This window comes from Delphinus delphis, chromosome 9 (assembly GCF_949987515.2).
Source record: "Delphinus delphis chromosome 9, mDelDel1.2, whole genome shotgun sequence".
NCBI classification, from domain to species: domain Eukaryota; kingdom Metazoa; phylum Chordata; class Mammalia; order Artiodactyla; family Delphinidae; genus Delphinus; species Delphinus delphis.
The window spans coordinates 88465737-88485212 of NC_082691.1; the positions used below are offsets into that span (position 1 = coordinate 88465737).

General features: G+C 41.9%; 1 protein-coding gene across 1 annotated transcript in view; it reads left to right on the plus strand.

The window, feature by feature from the left end:
* The window catches only part of EXOC4 (exocyst complex component 4), an 814897-nt gene extending 795940 nt beyond the window's left edge, over window positions 1–18957 (plus strand). The window contains exon 18 of the mRNA XM_060020916.1: window positions 17379–18957. Coding sequence (XP_059876899.1) covers window positions 17379–17616 — 238 coding nt within the window. The 3' untranslated portion in view covers window positions 17617–18957. The remainder of the gene's footprint in view (window positions 1–17378) is intronic.
* Window positions 18958–19476: the final 519 nt, after the last annotated feature.

The following is a 19476-nucleotide window of genomic DNA, read 5'->3' on the forward strand; positions in this document are numbered from 1 at the left end:
TCTCTCCCTCACATTGAGCTCCCTCAACCAGACCAGTGGAGGAGTAGGGACAGAAGGTAGCTTCTGGTACAAGGTGTCCCTCCTGCTTTCTCCTGTTGTTACTGCCTGTCTTCCCTTTCCTCTCTGCCTCATCTCAGCCCGGCAGTGGGTATTGTAATAGTTCATGCCAGTTGTGACCTGAACAAAAGCTACTAGAGGTGAGGGCCTGGATTTTCCTATCAAGGTATTGGCGCCCTTCTCTCTTTTTGAGGTTGATTTTGTTCAGCTACAAGCTTGGGAACAAGAGTTGTGAGGACACCTAGAAGATGGATGTGGCCTGATAGAGGAGAATCTGAGCAAACCAAGGAGAAGCTGGGTAGTCTGACAGCCTGAAGGCTCTCTAGCTTCTCCAACTGTCCGTCCTCCACCTACAGAAAGACGTGGAGAGGTCTTTCTTTTTTTTTTTTTTTTATTTTTTTTAACATCTTTATTGGAGTATAATTGCTTTACAATGGTATGTTAGTTTCAGCTTCACAACAAAATGAATCAGTTATATATATACATATATTCCCATCTCTCTTCCCGCTTGCATCTCCCTCCCTCCCACCCTCCCTATCCCACCCCTCCAGGCGGTCACAAAGCACCGAGCTGATCTCCCTGTGCTATGCGGCTGCTTCCCACTAGCTATCTACCTTACCTTTGGTAGTGTATATATGTCCATGCCTCTTTATCGCTTTGTCACCGTTTACCCTTCCCCCTCCCCATAGCCTCAAGTCCATTCTCTAGTAAGTCTGTGTCTTTATTCCTGTTTCACCCCTAGGTTTTTCATGACATTTTTTTTCCCTTAAATTCCATATATATGTGTTAGCATATGGTATTTGTCTCTCTCTTTCTGACTTACTTCACTCTGTATGACAGACTCTAGGTCTATCCACCTCATTACAAATAGCTCAATTTCGTCTCTTTTTATGGCTGAGTAATATTCCATTGTATATATGTGCCACATCTTCTTTATCCATTCATCCGATGATGGACACTTAGGTTGTTTCCATCTCTGGGCTATTGTAAATAGAGCTGCAATGAACATTTTGGTACATGACTCTTTTTGAATTATGGTTTTCTCAGGGTATATGCCCAGTAGTGGGATTGCTGGGTCGTATGGTAGTTCTATTTGTAGCTTTTTAAGGAACCTCCATACTGTTCTCCACAGTGGCTGTATCAATTTACATTCCCACCAACAGTGTAAGAGTGTTCCCTTTTCTCCACACCCTCTCCAGCATTTATTGTTTCTAGATTTTTTGGTGATGGCCATTCTGACCGGTGTGAGATGATATCTCATTGTAGTTTTGATTTGCATTTCTCTAATGATTAGTGATGTTGAGCATTCTTTCATGTGTTTGTTGGCACTCTGTATATCTTCTTTGGAGAAATGTCTATTTAGGTCTTCTGCCCATTTTTGGATTGGGTTGTTTGTTTTTTTGTTATTAAGCTGCATGAGCTGCTTATAAATTTTGGAGATTAATCCTTTGTCAGTTGCTTCATTTGCAAATATTTTCTCCCATTCTGAGGGTTGTCTTTTGGTCTTCTTTATGGTTTCCTTTGCTGCGCAAAAGCTTTTAAGTTTCATTAGGTCCCATTTGTTTACTTTTGTTTTTATTTCCATTTCTCTAGGAGGTGGGTCAAAAAGGACCTTGCTGTGATTTATGTCACAGAGTGTTCTGCCTATGTTTTCCTCTAAGAGTTTGATAGCTTCTGGCCTTACATTTAGGTCTTTAATCCATTTTGAGCTTATTTTTGTGTATGGTGTTAGGGAGTGATCTAATCTCATACTTTTACATGTAGCTGTCCAGTTTTCCCAGCACCACTTATTGAATAGGCTGTCCTTTCTCCACTGTACATTTCTGCCTCCTTTGTCAAAGATAAGGTGACCCTATGTGCGTGGGTTTATCTCTGGGCTTTCTATCCTGTTCCATTGATTGTCCGTCCTTCACCTACAGAAAGACGTGGAGAGGTCTTTCTAAAACCCAGTTGTCATCATGTCTGACTTCTTCCAAAACTCCTCTCTTCAGATTCCTCCCCATCAATTACAGCTTTGGTTCCCAAATGTCAGCGTGGAAACTGAAGCTAGACCACTGTTGTCTTCCTTAGGAAAATGAGAAAAATAATGACAGTCTAGTGAGTTTGTGAGTCTCTCATAAAGGAAAACATGTCCCTTTTGTTCTGAGATTATTTCTTTCCTGCTTGAGGAGTATTAAAATACCTTCTTTTATTGAATCCTGGTAATAATAGATGATAATAGTTTTGTCTTAATAACCTGAGCAAAACAAAAGACTAACAGCTCTAAAACAGTCACACCCTGCATCCCTTTCTTTGATCCACCCACGAAGTCCAGTCTTTACTGTGACGCACAAGGTCCGCTATCATCTGGTCTAGCTTACCTTGCTAACCTCTCATCCCTCCTTCCCCCTCCACACACCCGTTGCACTCTGGGGAGGGATAAACCATTTGTAGTTCCCCCCAAATACCATATTCTTCCTACCTTCCCACCCACTTCACACATTCTGCCTCCCTTCTAAGAGTTCTTTCCTTCTCTCATGTTTGCCTCCTCATAACACCTCCTCAAAAAAGCCTCCCCTGACTGATCTAAAAAGTACACAGCCCTTCCTCTCGGTGATCTTAGATCGTCTCGTTTGTACCTTTATTAGCGCTGCTGTCACATTACTGTAAATACGTGGCCAGTGTCACACCAGACTCTGCATCTCCAGAGAGCAAGGACTGTGTTTTACTCTTTTCTGCATCCACAGTGCCTACAATATACTACCTGGTGCATAATTGATGCTTAAATATTTGTTGAGCAAATAAACAAAAAAAGAATTTTGAAAGGTACTGTATAAGCACTGAGGATGCTACAGGGAGTCATAAGACATAGTCTTTGTCATCAAGAAGGCTGCATTCTGGGAGAAGATAATAAATATCTATTATGGTACATCCATATAATTGAATCCTCTGCAGCTATTAAGAAGAATGAGGCAGGTTGATATGTACTGAAATGGAACCACATCTAAGATATATTAAGTGGAAAAAGCAAGTTGTAGAAGAGCATGTGAACACCACTTCTCTTTAAATATGTGTGCTGTGTGTGGGTACATACACACGCGTGCTCACACACACATACGTACACGTGCGTGTGCACTCACACACAACTATGCTTGTATATGTATTGAATATAAAATGTATTTGAAAGGATACCCTGGAAACTTTGTAACAGCGATTGTCTCCAGGAAAGGAAACAGGGTGGATGGCTAAGGGATAGAAGTAGGAGAGAGACTTTGCACTGTATGCTTTTTGTCCCTTTTATTTTGTTTATTTAACAAACGCTTATGTATTATGTGCACTTTACAGATATTAACTAGTTTAATCCTCCTGACAACCCTATGAGGTGGATATTGTCAGTATCCTCATTTCATGGTTGAGGAAACTGAAGCCCAGAGAGGTAACTTTTCCAAGTTCACACAGGTAGTAACTCAATACCCCGATAATTTTTTTAAAAATTACATTTCTAGTTCCAGAAGAATCTTAGTTGCTCTGTTTTGTTTTGTCCTTTAAATAAACAGATCCTACTGTGGATGATACATGTTAAATGGGTGACGCATCCGTAAGTAACGGAGAAGGAAGAAATTGCTTAGGAGAGCATCCTTCATAGAGGATAGGGGTTTCAGCAATCTTGAAGATTAGGCTTTGAATACACAAACCCAGAGCCAAAAAGAACTAAATATGTTCAAGGGGCATTGATAGCTCAGTTTGGCTTCAATAGAAGGTTGATAGAGGAGAAAAGTGGGGAAAAAAGGTGGAATTGGCACCAAATCCAAGGCTTTGGATGTCAGTGTTAGGAGTTCGGACTTTATCCTATTGGCACTAGTGAATACACAAGTTGTTGTTTTTTTAACACAGAATAGTGATCTGATGCAGGTAGAACTGGAGAAGATTAACCTAGGAGGACTTAGTGATTGTGAGAGACGCAGGTAGGAGTTTAAATAGTTAAGATCTATGATAATGAGATTGGTAAGAAGAAATGAATATATAAGATGTTGCACTGATAGACCTAGTGATCATCAGGCAAAGAAATAAAGAACGAAGACTCAAAAGTGACACTGACATCCAGAGGTTTTGCAAACTATAGTGCTATGAAGCAAAACTTGCAAGTTAGGGAGGCCACCTGATAAGGGCATCTGATAGAAATGTCTGCAAATCAGTGAAAATGAAGCTTTGATCTATTCAGAGACCAGATCATGAGAGAGAAACCATCTCATATAGAGACTTTTGGAAGCAGAGAGAGAAGAACAAAGAGCAGGGCGAGCCCCTGACTGGGAGGAAGGCCTGCAGTGGGCAGACAGAATAGGAGCCATTAAAGGGAAGGAAGGAACTCAGGGAGCTGGGGGAGGAGCCTGAACCACGTGGCTCCAGGAACGGTGAGTCCAGGATGGAAACTGTCAAGGGGAAAGACCACTGTGTTTGTCTGCTAGGATGTCATCAGTGACCTTTTTGAATATAGTTTCAGACAAAGTGGAGGCTTTTGAAGGATAGCAAATACAAATGATTTTTTTGAGAAATTTGACAATGAAAGGGAGAATAGAGACGAGATGAGACATAGAGTGGACACAGGATTGCGTGAAGGGCTTAGAGTTTCTTGTTTGGTTTTGTTTTTGTCCAGATGTGAGAAACAAGGATATTTGAAGGCAGACATGAAAGAACCTGTGAAAGGGGTAGATACTAGATACAGGAGTTGAAAACAAAACTCCAGCAAGATCCTAAAGGCAATGGGAGGGATTGGGATTAAAAGCATAAGGCCAATCTTAGAAAGAAAGGGAAAAAAAGGCTAGAAAAGAAACCCCTCTTTTGAGCCAAGAGTCGACAGGAAAAGATTAATAAAAAATCATTTCAATGTGGAGAATAGGATGCCTCACACAATTATGGTAAAGTCGGCTCCAAAGAGAGAATATATATGTGGCTGGTACAATAGAAGTTACCTGTGGTTTTTTTGTTGTTGTTTTTGCTTTTTTTTTTTTTTTTTTTTTACCATTTTTACAGAGCAGGTATTCTACCATGTTGTTTGATTTAATCCTCAAACCTGCCCTGTGATGTTATATTATCTACCCATAAATGAAGAAATTGAAGTTCAGACAGGCTAAGAAATTTCTTAGGTCAAACAGGTTAAGTAAATGATACGGGATTCATGTCTAATTCTGCCAGCGAATGAAAGAATAGTTGGGGAGGATTGCAGATGACTAGCCAAAAACAGATGTCTTCCCTCTGTGCCCTCCCCTTTTTCACCTGCAACCAGTTATCCCAAACATCCACATCGCCCCCTCAGAATTACATCAGAATAATACCCCTTAGCCTGTTACACAGAGCACCTGTGTTATTCATAGTTCCTCCCTTCCCAAGGTCAAAGGATCATTGACTGCTTTTTTATCTTGGGGTCTATCACTTAATGAAATTTACTGACTGTTGGCTCTCTCATTCATTCTTTCCTTTTCATTTATTCACCACTCACTAGATGCCCAGGCGGTTAACAATGAATGGTACAGAATCCAACCCTGCCCTCAGAGAGCCTGCATTCTAGGATGGGAGGCAGACATTAATTTATGTAATAAATACTTACATAACATTTACTCTGTTCCAGCCACTGTTCTTCATTATTTGATCCTTGTAACAACCTCATGTACTTTTTCCTTTCTCAGATGAAGAAAATAAGGCACAGAGAGGTTAATAAATTGCCCAAGAACATACGAATAGTAAGAGGCGGAACTGAGATTCAAACCCAGGCCCCTGACTCCTGAGTCCATGATCTTAACCACTGTATTATGCTGTGTCTCTAATTGTGTGTGTGTGTGTATATGCACATATTTTTTTAAATATACCACATATATGTTAAAAATATATTTTGGAAATATATCTATCTTCTGATGGGGATGAAGGCTAAAAAGAAAAGAAGCTAAGCAAAAGGACAAAGCTTGATGAGGATGGGCCAGGTATCATTTTACCTAAGGTGGTCAGGGAAAACCTCACTTACTGATAAGCTGACATTTGAGCAAAAATTGGACTGAATCTCTTCTAATCTTCTATTTTCCTCCAGTCTTCTGTCCCTTTAATCCCATTTGATACTCTTTTCTGATTTTATTTCAAGTGGATTATAGTATAAAGCAACACAGAACTATGAAGTACACCAAAGGCAGGGATTATCATCACCTTCTTGCCCTATAATGGGTACTTTTTAAATAGTAAGTAAAAAAAATGCCCTGGTTCAAGGCCCTTACCCCCCCCCCGCACACCCTCATGGACCATTTTTACCAGTCCTGTTCTAAAGTTTCTCCCAACTATTGAATATAGGAGATCATAATTTCTTCCAGACATATTCACTTGGGTTTTTCTAAGATAAATCTCCTTTCGTTATTAGCTGCCCATAATTCTAAATTCTCTGGTGTCCTTTACATTATTTCTATTACTTTGTTGCTGTTCCCGGCCTTTCCCCACTTAGTAACATTTGACCTTTTCAACACTCTTTGTAGTTCTTGCACATTAATTAAAGTATTAGGTGAGATCACTGTTATAAAGCAGTGTCCTTAGCATTCAGTAGATGCTTTCTCCTCTGAATTTGATTTGCCTTCATTGTTATCCTTTGTTTGTTTTGCAGTCTGTGTCCTATCAGGAGTAGCCATTCAGAATAAATTCATTTTGCTAGTTACAGTTTTGTAGAGGCACTGTATAAAATGGTTCACTGACATCCAAATATATACCAGCCACAGTGGTCTTTACATCCACCAAATTCATATTGCTATCCAAAGCTATCCATCATGTTTGTCAGAGTATTTGGGTCTTTAATTAAACCCTGCTGGTTATGGTACATATTTCCATTAGCTCCTTCTGATTTAGTCTATTATTTTTCTAATTGACATCCGTTCTGAGTCACATGTCCGTGAATCTCAGGTGGCCCATTTTGTAGCTTTGGTTTGTTTAGCTTTTCTCCCTTTCATAAATAACCTAAGGGTTTAGTAAATACCCCCTCGAGTGTTTGCCGTTGGGACCTACTGATTGGCATATGCTCATATTTTCAAATAATCCCCTGATTTTTTGGTCCCTCTGCCAAAACCGTTTTCCCTTCTGACCCTTCAGTCCTAAAAGATACAGTCTTTTGTCTTGGCAAAGTAGAGAAATTTCCTGTAACAAAAGTGAGCAGCATAGTAGGGTCTCTGCCTAGGACCAAAGGGTAAGGAGTCAGGGTTTGAGTAACTCAGCGGACTGCTGGCTGAATAGCAATCTTTGCATCTTAAGCCCCCAGCAGGGATAATGGCTTGCAGTGAACTGTCCATTCAGCTTCACTGAGTTTTTGTCTTTGACACACTGGTGAGGTAGCTGGCTAGGGTCAGAGTCAGTAGCTAAAGAATACAACTAACTGGCACTTACCAGAATCAATCCATCATCCTGGCCTCATCGGCTTAATAGTCTAATGGGCATGTTCTCCCATCAGACCAGACAGTCCATGCCTATCCTCACTGACCCTTCTCCCCAAGCACTACAGGTAGAGAAGAATCTCCATCTTATAAATACAGTAACCCAGCACCTGTTACCGCTTCACTTCTCCATCACTTGAAGCAGAAACCTTGGTTTCTGTACCTTGTCTAGGGCCCTTCAGCTCTTCTTTCTCATGTACCGAAAGAGAGTAGCACAATTAGCAGGCAGGCTGGCTAGCAAGCCCAGGACTTATTTTACTTTAAATTAAAACATTTGCCTGCTGTCTTAGAGACCTTTGATCTGGGCCTGGATTGGATTTTTTTTTTTTTTAAGTATAGATTAAAAAAAAAAAAAAGCTTCTTGAAATCAAGGACTATACCTTTGTATATTATATTAGCATTTAAAATGTTATTAGAGCTTCCTAAGCATTAGTAATAATAATACTGGGTTTTCCTTTGAAGAGATCCTTTGCATTATTTATTGAAAAGTTGATCATTCCATTTCATTACTTAAAACTGAGAAAACCATAGGGCCTTTGAATTATTTTTAGTCAGCATATCTCAGCAGTTATTTCCCGGATTGTTAGTCTGAGAAATATAGATAATATCCAATACAAGGGCCTTGTGCTAATTGGTAAACAGTTTGTAGTGTTGAGGCCACCAAAGTGCATAATACCATGTCCTTTTATCCACCTATGATATTAGATAAATTATTATTTTAATTGAGAAGACTCTAAAGTGATATTCAATAAATTATATTTTTTTAATGGAAAAGACTCTCTTAAGTGATATTCAGCACAGCATAGCTCTCCTTAACCTGGACTCACCTTTTGATAATCAAAAGAGCGTTTACAGGAGTATGAGACAAACACAATTATGAAAGTAAAATGAAGGACGTAAATAAAAAAGTCACAGAACAGGAGGATAATTCTATTCACTCTTTCATATTTCATTATTTGATAACATCAGAAGATGACTTCATCAGAATTGCTTTGGCAAGTGCAAACAAAAATGTGCCCAATCACTATTTATTAAAACCTTCAAAATGGGAGAAGGAGTTGAGCAGACTTCTTAATGGACTGAATAATTATTCATACAAATGGGGTTTGACCAAAGGCAGTGCCAGACCAAAGAGACACAGTTTTAATTGTACTGAATTTAAAATGCAGCTCTTCCTCTAGCCCTGTTTTAGAAAACTTAATTTAAAAAATTATCTGATGTAGCAGAGAGTGACATGTGAATCCTTAAGTTGTTGAGGAGAAAATTCTAACCACAGATATTTATAAATTCAGAATGTGTTCCAAAGTTGGGGAGCAGAATTTCCAGCGAAGGGAACAAAAAGACATTTTCTTCCCATATCAGCAAGTGTAACTGAGCTGGGGAGAGGGTCATCATCACAAAAGGGCTGGTTCTCAGAGGAATTCCTTTGAGTGGTTTTATTTTCTGAAGAGAAATAAAGCAAGGCTCTGGCCACTGCTATCAAAAATATCAGGGTCCGAGGCTTCCCTGGTGGTGCAGTGGTTGAGAGTCTGCCTACCGATGCAGGGGACACGGGTTCGTGTCCCGGTCCAGGAAGATCCCACAAGCCGCGGAGCGGCTGGGCCCGTGAGCCATGGCCGCTGGGCCTGCGCGTCCGGAGCCTGTGCTCCGCAACAGGAGAGGCCACAACAGTGAGAGGCCTGCGTACCGCCAAAAAAAAAAAAAAATCAGGGTCCGTTACTGAGAGGAATGAAGGCAGCTGACTTTAAATTTTAACATCTCCCCTGGAGAGCCACTGCCACCCCGCCCCTAGTCCTGCTGAAGCACGGCCGTTTAAGCATGGGTGCCATTGATGGAGGCAGTGGTGTGTGTGCCTCATTATACAGAGAAAATGTAGGTAGACGACCCATCAAAGAAGCCTCTGCAAGCCTGACAGCAGCAGACTCCCGGGCTCTCTTTACCTCTTGAATGGGTTTCTGCTGCCACCAGCTGAGGGAATTTATGCACTGTTGTTTACTAAAGACCATTCTTTACCTCTCTTCACCCCTCTTTACCTTGGCCTTCTTTACCTCTCTTCAGACTGTCCTGGTGAGAACAAAAGACCTGCACAACTTCTTGTAAGGAGTGTTAATAACTATCCCCATATAGAATACGAATCTAATTCTGCCACTGATGCTCTGAAAATTATTTAGCTTTTCTCTACCTTAGTTTTCTCATTCCTGAAATGGAAATAACTTCAACTCTTTCAAATTAGAATTTTCAATCATGTCTGTAATAAACTCTAAGCTCTTTTAAGGGGAAGACAAATGAGAGCAATTATGTTATATTTTTTAATAAACTAATTTATTCTTCTGACACACAGAATTACCATCCATTTATCACTGGTCTGGAAAGTACATCTGAGCTAAGTTTACACTTGTTCAGAATGTTTTCGAATCAATCACTACTGCATCTTGCTTCCCATAGCTTAGGGAAAGTCAGCATCAACTAATTCTGCTAGAAGCCCGTGATTTTAAAGGACTAAGCAGAGGATGCTGTAAAGGTTTTAATGCCAGTGCTAAAATAGCATCTGCTGTAACCTCTGTTTTTCACGTGGGGGGAGGCAGAGATTCGAAAAGCTGACAGCAATTGTCCAAGGTCACACAGCTAGTTAGGGAGGAATGAAAGACTTAACCAGAATCTGAGCTTAGCTGATCTCTTGAGTATTTACTTCTCTCAGTCCTTCTGCTGTAACTACCTCTCAGTTATTCATGGGATGATTATCTGGTTTATGGGTTATTCAGTTCCTTTCTTTTCTCTTTCCATCTCCCTGCTTATTACCATGTATACCATTGAGTGAGTAGAGAAAACAGGAGTTGAATGTTTTATCTGACAATTTTGTGACCCATCAACTCCTGGGTTTTTATTAAATTGCTCATAATGTTGCAACTATTGGCTAAAAAGAATTTGGGGGGCTACAGTCGATGCTAAGTTATATTCACGTAAATTTTTCTTCCTTTGAAACTTACATTTTAAGTCAGCTTCAGAGCCTAATTCTCTTATTGACATTAATACTATCGTTATCTCGGGAAGGACTAGATGAGAAAGTCTTCACAATGAAATGACTTAATTATCCCCCTTCCTCGAGGAAGTAATGAATCAGAAAGGCAGCCAACTTTTGGAAAGAAAGGGCACCTTGTCCATTACCAGATTGGAGGGACAAAAAGGGAGAAGTAGAGAGAGGTGACGGAATGAAAAAGCCAAAAGTCTTTCCTGTAACTCTTTTTTTTTTTGTTTTGTTTTTTTTTTTTGCTGTAAGCGGGCCTCTCACTGTTGTGGCCTCTCCCGTTGCGGAGCACAGGCTCCAGACGCGCAGGCTCAGCGGCCATGGCTCACGGGCCCAGCCGCTCCGTGGCATGTGGGATCCTCCCGACACGGGGCACAAACCCGTGTCCCCTGCATTGGCAGGCGGACCCTCAACCACTGCACCACCAGGGAAGCCCTCCTGTAACTCTTGAATGCTGAATATACAACATGATTTCATTATTTGGTTTAGAGCAGTGAATTCTCAGATCAAATCCAGTGTTATTCAAATATTACTGTGAATTGTATAAATGAATTTTGAATTGCCACAATAGTAGTTTGTTCCATTACAATGGAAGGCAGAGTTGAATGTGAATTTTATTTAATTCATATTTCCTAAATCCTGACTAAAAATGAATTAGCTAGACAAGTATCCTTTGTAATTAGTACTTCCGCTTTTTACAGGTTCAAATATTTCTGTATTACAGTGACTTTAGAGCAAGTATAGGGTTCAGAGTCCTTCATTTTGAAGCCTTGAACAAATGACTCACACTCTCTAAAACTCAGTTTGCTTATCTGTAAAATGTAGGTGATCTCAGAAGCTACTTCAAAAGGTTGAATACGTTAATGCATCTAAAAGTTCAACATTACTGTTAACTATTACTACGATCAAGACGAATTCTAAAACCCAGCCTGTGACATAGCTGTATATCTGTGGAAAATGTAGTTTCCATTTGGGGATCTAGGAATCTGAACACCATCCAGTAGAGAGGGGCAGATGGAGGAGCTGTGAACAGTCCCCCAGTCAGTGAACAGTCCCCCAGTCAGTGCCTTCCTTTCATCCCCACAGGCAGACTTTATGCGCCTCCTACAGGTATAGGAATGAGGCGTGCCTGGCTTGGGAATAACTGGTCTTATTAGGGCTTTCTTCCCTCACTTGACAAAGAAGAGAACTGAATCTGTTTCCAGTAGCTTTTAGAGATACAGTGATAACTTTGAGTATGGCAAAGTGGGAGGGAGAACCAGGGATGAGAGACTAGAGCACTCCTTGCTTCGTACCTGTACAAATTTATGAAGCGCTCTGAAATAGAAGTAAGAAAAACACTAATACGCAAAAGATACAAAGATATCGACAATTTGCTTATACATGTGTGCATACCCATGTACGTTAAAAACTGATACGTAGATAAAAAATTGTTCAACCTCATATAAATTAAAAGAATGTGAGGGGGGCCTTCCCTGGTGGTGCAGTGGTTAAGAATCTTCCTGCCAGTGCAGGGGACATGGGTTCAATCCCTGGTCTGGGAAGATCCCACATGCCGTGGAACAACTAAGCCCGTGCGCCACAACTACTGAGCCTGCGTGCCACAACTGCTGAAGCCCACATGCCTAGAGCCGGTGCTCCGCAACAAGAGAAGCCATTGCAATGAGAAGCCTGCGCACCACAACAAAGAGTAGCCCCCGCTCGCCGCAACTAGAGAAAGCCCGCACGCAGCAACGAAGACCCGATACAGCCAAAAATTAATTAATTAAAAAAAAAGAATATGAGGGGCTAGGTGCTGTCATATGCTGTTGGTATGAAGATAAATTGATACAAGTTTTTTAGAAAGCAATTTGGTGGCATTGCCGAAGTCCTAAAACATATACTTATCTTTTGACTAATTCTGCTTTGGAAATCTGTCCTCAGGAAAGCAAGTTTTTTAAATTGGAAACAACCGAAGTGTCCAATAGTGTGTCAGCCGAAATGTTTCAACTATAAGAAAGAAATTGGTAGGCTACTACATGTGGGGGAAAAAATCTAGAAGGAAATGCCAAAATGTGGTATGTCTTTATGATGGAATGATATGAGTAATTTTTTTTCCGCTTAATCTTTCTGTATAGTCTGTATATCTTATATGACACGTGTCTTAATTTTCCAATCACAGAAAAACAAAATAAACTTTATTTTTACGCTTTAAAAAGAAGATCTGCCCAACTTATCAAAATGTCCTTCGTATCCTTACTGGTATGAATGTTTTCAGATAGAATCACTGGGGAGAAAAAGTTGCAGTGCAATACCATTGAAGTAAAATAAGAAGATAAAAACACAAGGAAGAACAGTCTGTGGATAAAGGAAACATGAGGAAGATATGAGAAAATTATCTGTTTGGACCCGAACAAAATTTAAACGTTGTCGTGTTATAGACTGTGAGACCAGTCTATGTGACATCACTTTTCTATCTCTGCACTCCCCTCCCTCTCCACTTTGGGAACTCTGCCCAAAGGCCCACAGCAAAGGGAGAGAGAAACCACAGGGAAGAACCACCTCCTCACAGAAATTTCCATCCCTAAGGGGGACATGGATCTCTGGTTTCTGGAATGGGATATTTGGTCCACGTCTAGCAACTGGACCCTGAATATCACAGGCTATGAAGAAACTTGCTCTACAAGTCATGAGCCAAAAAAGGCTTAAATCAAATATGTGTTCACTGGTCCCATCCAGGCAGCTAAGTCAAGTGCTATCTCATATAAAATGTGGGGCCCTGGAAGCCATGGCTGCTCTTTTAATGTGTGATGATAAAGATCAAGCTTTCATTTCCCTGGGACCTGATAAATTATTTATTCCAGTTGGGTTACATGTTCATTTCAGTGTGTCAGTGTTTAAATTATTTATTCCAGTTGGGTTACATGTTCACTTCAGCGTGTCAGTGTTTACCATGGAAGCTCATTCTAATTGTGTAGTTTGAGGCATTTTCCTAAATATTTTCTCCTTAGAGCACCTTGTAGCACCCTTTCTCCACCTCCAAGTACAACTGTTGCTATGCTGATTTAGTATAGTCTTTGCTCCTAGGTACTCTTCTGAAAGATGAATGAATTGCATTCTGTCTTAAATATCTATGTTTCTTTATGATCTAATATATCATCATGGTTATGGGGATTTTTTTCCCCTAACTATAGAAAATACACCATCAGTTACCTGTCAATTTTGTTTAATAACTCAGCTTTGCAATTCTGGGGCACTGTTCATCTGAGGCTCTTGAGGACTCTTTTAGTCTCTCAGTCCACTACAGAGTGTCATCCTGGGATTTATAAAGGTCTTCATTGCACAGAGGATATTGAAACATTAAGGACTTAAGTGGCATGCCCTTTATCACTTATCACGCTGCAGGCTCCAGGACTAGAAATCCAGGCATCTTTGTTTTGGTGTCTGCTCCCAGCATGGAACAGCGGTCTCTGTAGAAAACCAGCCAGTATCCCTGGAAACAATTCATCAGATTTTTCAAAAGAAATCCAATTTCGTTTGGTCTAATGGGTTCAGTGTTACTTTTTAAAATGAATGATGAAAATATCAACATCATAATACAAAGAAACCCAATTCTTTTGGTTTAATCTCAGCGAAAAGCATCACAACCCCACTTACTGCTTCTGTCTTCTTCCCTAATGCTTTTAGATCCTTGGCTCAAGCAGATGGGAATGGGTCTGTAACTATTCCCCCATCAAACAAACTCTGGCTCAGAGTCCTGGCTGGTTCCAAACCTTTGCAAATCACAGTATCTGGGGATGGGGCCTCAGGAATCTGTACTTTTCATAAGTTCCCAGTAACTCTAGTTAGAGAATCACCATTCTGGAACTGCAGCTATCAAGTCCTTTCTAGCTTTGAAAGAACCATGAGCCCCCAGTTCTCTCTCATTCCATGTGACAATTCTAGATTCAAACATGTATTTTTCTTGAACAGTGTTTTGAACATTTGTTTAGTAGTTTCCTAAATGGACAGCTCTCTCCCTCAACTGTGCATCTAAGGTAAGAGGAATCAGAGGATGTAGGGCCTCCTTTCTGAAAACTGGGGCTGGTATGGGGGAGGAAGCCAAGGTGTGCCAGGGGACATGTGAAGCCATGGATTAAATGTGATGCACTCTCCTACAGCAGCAAGTTTTTCCTACAAATAGTATTTTTTTAATTCCAGCAGAGGTATTGTGGAGGAGGAATAGTTCACATGAGTTTTATGCTAACATGAAGCTTCAAAACAATTCTCGACTGTAGCTAATGTTGGGCTTCAAGACCTCTGGAAGTCAGAGTTCATTCACTTATTCTTTCAGAAGTACCTCTGTCTATGTTCAAAGTTACCGTTGACCAGTGATTCCTAAATACGTGGTCCCATGAGGTTAGAGTGAACGCTCGTTTGAAACCACTACAGAAGACTAGCCCCAAGAAGACCCTTTACACAAGGATGTTGAGCTATTTGCAGCCAGGAGTAACTCAGAAACTCTCCAATTTAAGACGAGCACCTGCTATTCCTGCCACCATTTAGGAAGTAGTCATAAAAGAGCATTATTCCCCCATTTAAAAAGAGTGTTAGGGCTTCCCTGGTGGCGCAGTGGTTGGGGGTCCGCCAGCCGATGCGGGGGGCGCGGGTTCGTGCCCCGGTCTGGGAGGATCCCACATGCCGCGGAGTGGCTGGGCCCGTGAGCCATGGCCGCTGAGCCTGCGCGTCCGGAGCCTGTGCTCCGCAATGGGAGAGGCCACAGCGGTGAGGGGCCCGCGTACCGCAAAAAAAAAAAAAAAAAAAAAGAGTGTTAATTGGAAAAGACGGCTTAGCAAAGGAAAATGAACTAGCCACGTGGAAAGATGCCAGCGCTCTTGCCACTTTCCCATTTGTAGCAGCAGTTTATAAAGTATTCTTGAAATTACCAAGCCAGAATGTATTCCTTACCATAAAGATGGCTTAGTTCTCCCATAGGATAGTCTTTTTTTCAGGATGTTCCTGATGAAGAAGAAATCCAAGATCCCAAGGCTCTGAGTCCAATAGTACAAGATTTTGGGGCAAGTGATCCTGAAAGGCCCCTTCACCCGCCCCCGCAAGTTGCCTTGGGCAAACTGCCTTGTTCTGTCCCCTCAATCCTGGAAGAGCCACCTTTTCTGTGGGGATGAGAAGAGGAAGTAAACTGTCCCTGGGGAGGCTCCTCTGTCCTTTGGCTATGATAGCATCACTGGCTCAGAGCCTGCACTGTACTCTACCTCCCGGGGCATTTGTAGTACCTGGGCAAGTCATAGCCTCAGAGCCCAGTAGACTCGGTGAGGACTGTAGTGGCATCATGTTGGCGTTAAGATTGGCAAGTGGCAGCCCTCTCCGTCCTTCGCTCCCAGCTTCATGTTTTCTCTGCACTGCACGTTCACTCTAATGCCTGCTTCCCTTATATTAGAAGGCACTACTCTTCTCTCCATCACCTGGGCCAATGGCTTTGAGCCAAATGGCTCTCAAGGCCCTTCCTTTTTGCTAGAATTATACCTGGTCCCCTCCCAGACCATCCTACATACTGCTGTCACATTAACCTTCCGGAAGCACAACTTGGAATGGTGCCTCTGTTCTCAGCAGAACATGGGGCCCCAGATGGGAAGTGATTTCTTGACTTATCTAGACCTAAAGTGCTTTATTGACTTAACTATCCTGATGTTGTTAGACTCTCTACCTCTGTCCTTCACTGCCTTTTGCCCTGACTCTCCGCTATTCAGCTGCACTCCCCAGGCTAACCAGATTACTCTTCCCTGTCTTTGCTCATCTCTTTTCTTTTCCTTTAATCTAGAATTTCCTTCCTGGAAGCCCTGCCTGACAGTATCCTACCCCATTTGAAGTCTTCCTTGATCCTTCACCTCCCTTCAACATGGTGTGATTCCTCCTTCCTCTGCTGGAAATTCATACCATTGATACCTCACTCCGGGCACTTGGAACATTCTTGTCTTTGTCCGTGAAGAAGAGTGTTGGACTTAAGAGTCCAGAAGCCTGGGTTCATTCTGTCATAGCCACAAATGTCTTCGTGACACTGGGCAAGTCCTATAACTTCCCTGGGCTTCAGTTTTCTTATCTGAGAAAAGGGAGTAATAGCTCCCTAGGTGTAGTGAGGGTTACATGACACAATACATGGAAATTAACTTTGCTAGCAGTTTTCTGTGCTTTTCATTACCTTTCCCTACTTGTCTCTGAGCTATCTGAGGAAAGGGGCTGTGTCTTGCTCATCATCATATGCTACTATTACTATTATTACATTACTATTAATATATTATTATAAATATATTTCCAGTAATAATAGTTAATGTTTATGGAGCAGGTAGAATTGTGTCAGGCACCATTCTAAGTACTTTATATGGATTAACTAACTCTCCCAACAACCTAAGAGGTACTGTAACTTCAGAGATACTATTGTTATCCCACTTTATGGAGAAAACCATATATTTCACAGAGCCTCCAATGAATGAGTCAATGAATGAGGGATTGAATGGGACAGAAACTACTAGCAATGCCTGCCAGATGGTTATTTCTCTCTCTTGCTTCTGTACGCCAACTTCTCTTTCTTTTGATCTCCTGAGGCCAATGCAAAATTAGGAGAAAGTCTTGAGTGAACTGAGACCTTGAAGACAGGTGTCCCTGGGTCTTCATTTAGACTTCTCATGAAGTGAGCTCCAAGAGGATGGAGATCATGTCTGTCTTGTTCTCCGTTACAGTCATAGGGCTCAGAACAATGTCTAGTGATCAATACATGTTTATTGAATAGATAAACTAAGTAGTTTATAAATAGCACATTCATTACCACTGAAACCACATAGATTGCTGACCATGGAGCCAGTGAGCAGTGTTGTGTCTTGCTTTCTCAGGCAGTACTACGAGATGCTGTACAACACGGCCGATGAACTCCTGAACCTGGTAGTGGACCAGGGCGTGAAGTACACAGAGCTGGAGTACATCCACGCCCTGACGTTGCTGCACCGCAGCCAGACGGGGGTGGGAGACCAGACCACCCAGAACATGCGGCTGCAGCGGCTCAAGGAGATCATCTGCGAGCAGGCGGCCATCAAGCAAGCCACCAAGGATAAGAAAATAACTACGGTGTAATGGGGTACACCATGGGAGGGGGCGGGGGACTGGTCATTTTGTTTCCTTGGTCATACTCCTTTCTTTGGTATGTTATTTTGTATATTCTGAGCTGACTTCGTTTCCTCTACACTGATGCTTGAGTGGAGAGAAGTTGTAAGGGTTCTTTTCTCTTTGGTTTTGGTTTTTCATATCAACTGTAAAGGGACTTCGCAGTACAGAATGTTTGGATTGAACATTTACTTTGATGCAGTCAATTCCAAAGGGCCTAGGGTGGGATGGGGTGGAAGGTTGTGTCGAATTGAACTCTGCAAAACAATGAATGCATGAATGACTAATACCCAGCAATCTTTGGTAAGTAGATTGTTCCTAAGTTCTAGTCCCTCCCTAAAATCACTTAATAGGGTTCTGTTACATAAACAGTAGGATTTTTACTGTCTTGACCTTGTCAGTTTACAGTTCGATAAGTGTATGTGCATTGCTTTCTGTCTCTATTGCCAATCGCTTCTCAGCTGCCTGCAGTTTTCAACAAATTTCCCTGACCGAAACAGGACCTCTTCAGGGATTGGGAGAAAAAATCCTTTTATCTCAATCCTTGGGAGAGTTCTGTATGCAGTAGCCTGGACCCAGGTGATAGGTTGGTTTGATGCCTTTTTTTTTTTTTTTCCTGCTGTATCAAAACCAAGCACCATCAAATTAATGACGAAAATGAAAGAAGGAAAGGCGATTCAACCCTCTTCTTGATTTTTCTCCTCTGTTCTCCAAGAGAAAGTGATGGTTAGAGAATTTTTTTATTTTACTTGAAACATTGTCTGGGTGTGAATGATTCTTCAATGCTTACTCTCCTTGGGAGCCCCTAGGTCTTTCTCATCTTAGAAAGTAGCCCAGGCCTGCCAGCTGAGTGAAAGGAAGCCGGAACAGCTGTGACGTTCCTCCTCTGTGCACCCACCAGCTGAGGCTGCCCTCGGCCGGTGTGGGAGCTCGCTGCTCCTGGCACACTCGCCTTCCCCACTGTCCCCATATCTCCAAGCTCTCTTCCTGCCTATGGCTCATGTATCACAGAAGAAAGCAATGTCCTGACCAGGACACAACTTGAAAACACGTGGAAAGGAGAGTGGAAAGAACTTGGACCACATGAGGTCATGCCTTATGCCCTGATGGTTCAGAATTTTACACCTGTTTGTACAACTTAGGTCTTGTTGGGAAAAGCAGAAAATTAAAAAATGGTTTGAGAAGCTTAAATGTTGAGTATTGTTTTTCTTGTATTTATTCAGCAAACATTCCCTGAGAGCCTAACATGTACCAAAAGCTGCTGGGCAGGGGGGCAGATCGTCAGTAATGAGGACACCCTTATTACCTAACCTCTAAGACGGGATGGGAACCGGACTCTAACCAAAATCGTAAGAGATGTGCACTCGGGGCTGGGTTAGAAATCAGGCCAGTGGGGCATCTGTGAAGGGAACTCAACAGGCAGCTGGAAGATGGTCTTCCAGGAGATTCTGGAAGGAATGTTGTAAATCTGTGTAGCTTCAGATGCCCAACTGGGGAGAAGTTGAATCTATATGGGAGATGACCGTGGAAAAATGTACTGCCCCTAAACAGCATCACTGGAAGTAGTCTCCCCGAGAAGTGCAGGTGGGAAGAGGGAGACGAGGGGAGATCAGAGCTGATCACTGTGGTTTGCAAGCCTCCCCTTAGTGGCCGTGGCCTGCCCACAGAGCTCCTGTGCCTTTTCTTCCCCTTCCTGTCCACTCTAGACAAAGAACCTTGGAGTGGTGATAGGGAGGCCAGAAGAGCCAGGGTGGGATGAGGGAGTGCTTAGGATCATTTGATTGGATGTGGGAAGGGACATGGGTTTGGACAGAGTAGAATGCCAAACAC